This window comes from Arachis ipaensis, chromosome B09 (genome assembly GCF_000816755.2).
Source record: "Arachis ipaensis cultivar K30076 chromosome B09, Araip1.1, whole genome shotgun sequence".
Lineage (NCBI taxonomy): Eukaryota > Viridiplantae > Streptophyta > Magnoliopsida > Fabales > Fabaceae > Arachis > Arachis ipaensis.
Genome location: NC_029793.2, coordinates 31,082,458 through 31,085,629, shown reverse-complemented (window position 1 = coordinate 31,085,629; position 3,172 = coordinate 31,082,458). Strand labels below are relative to the sequence as shown.

At 27.8% G+C, this 3,172-nt stretch overlaps 1 protein-coding gene across 1 annotated transcript in view; it reads right to left on the bottom strand.

The window, feature by feature from the left end:
- Window positions 1-2,379, bottom strand: part of LOC107616547 (homeobox protein knotted-1-like 1) — a 7,151-nt gene extending 4,772 nt beyond the window's left edge. Inside the window, exons 1-3 of the mRNA XM_016318498.2 lie at window positions 1,958-2,379; window positions 1,738-1,851; window positions 1,078-1,234 (exon numbers count right to left, since the gene is read on the bottom strand). Coding sequence (XP_016173984.1) covers window positions 1,078-1,234; window positions 1,738-1,851; window positions 1,958-2,212 — 526 coding nt within the window. The 5' untranslated portion in view covers window positions 2,213-2,379. The remainder of the gene's footprint in view (window positions 1-1,077; window positions 1,235-1,737; window positions 1,852-1,957) is intronic.

Genomic DNA, 3,172 nt, shown 5'->3' with positions numbered 1-3,172 from the left:
TTTTTAATATAGAATTTTAATATCATGTATGTCATAATAAAATCACTTATCTTAAAAATTTAAACTAATAAAAAAATAACATAAATAATTATATCTCTAACAAAAATATTTAAGATTCATGTTTGCCAAAATGGTTCAACCAGCATGAATAAGTTGTTATTATTATGTACTCGTGATTGGAGTGAGTTATGTTAAAGAAGAACCACCAGCTCAGTGTTTTAATTTGTGGACCATATATAATAATAATGCTTCTTACACATGGCTCCTTATTTTTTTTTTCCAAAAGACATATTATAAGTATTTAATGTATTTGGAATAAATGTGTTATTAAAAATATTAATACCATATATGCACCCTGCTGATTCGAATATATAATTAACAAGAGCAATGCTACACATAATTAATAAATATTATTATTTTTGGTCGATATTTATATTAGTCAAATGAAGGTCAAAACTACTAAAAAATGTTCACTCCAAAAGTTTCTCAATTAATAAAACTAACTCCAAATATATTAATTATTAGTTGACACAATGGGTTTAAGATCTAAAATTAAAGGTAAAAATTGATTATATACACTTTTTTTTATGTGAAGTTGATAATTAAAAATTGTTAAATGATAATTTAATCAAATATATTTAATCTAATAATTTTTAACTATCAACTTCGTACGAAGATATCTGCTCGATGAGTTTCTACTAAAATCAAAAGCCTAAAACATTGTTCAAGTACAATTTAACCTAATGTCAATGTTTGTTTAATTTTCTCGTTTGTGAAAGCCGGTTTATACATACACAAAGCAATGCAAAAATCATGAATTATTGTTTGATGTCAGAGATTCCAATTGAGCATTTAAGTTACTGCTAAGGTGGGCCTCTCCATGTAAAAGTTTAATTAAATAATTCCAACACTTGTTCATCTTTAACGTACACTAGAGGGCCACACCATATTCATCCATCTTCAGTTAAAAACAAAATGTTAATACAATAAACGATGATAAAGGGCCACACGTACATACATACATATCTAACTTCTAATTTTACACAACATATATTGATAAGAATAAGAAATCATTACCGGATCGATGATTATTATTGGTGTCCAAAGAGATTGTTAGTGTTCCCTTACAAAGGTTGCTGAGTTGTGATTCGATGTTACACAAAAACAAGGTTGCTTCGTTGAATGGCTTCGACAGCTCCTCCTTGTATTTATGAAGAACATTGCAGTATGATTCCTACATTAATCCAAATTAATTAAGCTCATCATTCATCAGAATATTATGTGTTTATTCACATGATACATCAATCACGTTAGGGATCGGAAAAGGATACAAGCACTCTTTTTAAGATTTTGTTTTTAGTGACTAATCACTTTGCCGTAAGTTATCAATCAATTAATTTAAGGACACACGAGATCATTTCCATATCTAGCTAAAACCAAATTTTAATTTTCAATCTCTTATTTAAAAGCCTAAATGATATTTACACTCATGTATGTTTTTAACAATTATTTACACTAAAAATTAATTAATTTTGATGTATTGATAGCATAAAATATTTTACATAATCATTTAATCACATTGATAAAATATTTTATATAATCGTTAAATATTTTTTTTGATAAGATGATATATAATTAAATATACGTATAAAATTATTTTATATTGATCATGTATTAAAATTAAATTAACATAATATTATTAATAATATATAGAAAAAAATAAATTAAAGTACATACCATGAAGTCATCAAGCTCGGGATCATCTCCAATCTGACGGCGGCGAGTATCCATTGGATGACTCTCACGGCTTATTTCTTCAAGCAGAGACGCCACTTCAGGCGGCGCTCCAACCTTTTTGGAACCACAACAAAAAGAATAGATATTGATTAAAACTCTGGAATCCTAAAATAGAAGTGTGTGTAATAAAAAAGAATAGATAGGAAGGAATTGAATGAACCTTTTGACATTGAATGTAAGCAGAGAGCAAATCGGGATAGCGGGGATGGTTGGCGATCTGAGCCTTAATAACCGGATCCGACATATCCGGGTCGGGTGCTGCAAGTTGAAGGAGGTAGTTACTACCCACGCCCACACTCGTAGTAGCTTCTGTTAGATGCAACTTGGAAGCGGTTACAACAACATCCTCCTCCGAAGAACAAGCTTCAAAATTGTTGTTATTATTGTTGCTCAACTTGATGTAAAAATCCTCCATGTAAATAAAAGGAGAAAAAGAAAAAGGATAAGGGAGTGTGTGAGTGTGTGTATTATACAAAATTGGATGGAGAAGGGGTAAGTCAGTTACGCCACCTGGAAAGAGACCACACTATACAACTTAGCGTGTTCAGTTTCTTTCACAAGGGAGGCTACTTAGTTAGCTAGAGAGTAAGTACTCTACACAAAAAAGAAAAAATAAATAAATAAATAAACAGGACAAATTAAATGGAGAGAGGTAGTTACTGTTACTAATGAGATTAAACTGATTTTTTGTTACTTGTCTTTTTTTCTTTTCTTTTTTTTTTTTTTTAAGAAGAGGAGCTATGTTATTATTTATATTTTTTACTACAAAAATAAGCCAACTTCTGAGTTATAACTAAATAAGACAATAGTTTCATTAATTATAATTTTTTTTCTTTTTTAAAAATATTTTTTCTTTATTCTTTTATCTCTTTAGTTTTTTACCTCTCAATACCATAGTTTCACTAATTACCACAAATCATCCACTTTTTTTTTTCTCTCAACACTACATCAGTTTGACCTATTACCACAAACCACCCACCAGCATTGCCCTGTTGCCATCGCCTGTGAGTTTTCTACTAATCACTCTAAATCTTAAATCTTAAATTATAAATTTTTCATTACAAATTATAAATTCTAAATAATAAATTAGTTTCATCATTTTTTATTTTTAGATATTTTTTTATTTGAATTTTTTATGTTTTTACTGTTTTACTTTCAAATGTTTCTTTCCGATATTTCAATTGTTAGATGATTTTTAGGTTAATTTTGTTGAATTAATGTTAGCATCTTAGACTTTTTCTTTTATTTATAGTAAAATTTTAGCGTAAATGAAATAACAAACAATTCATGTTGTATTTGATTCAATATATTTTGAAAATATTTGAATAATTATTTATTTAAATAATTATGTTAATTATTAATTAATAAATTAATA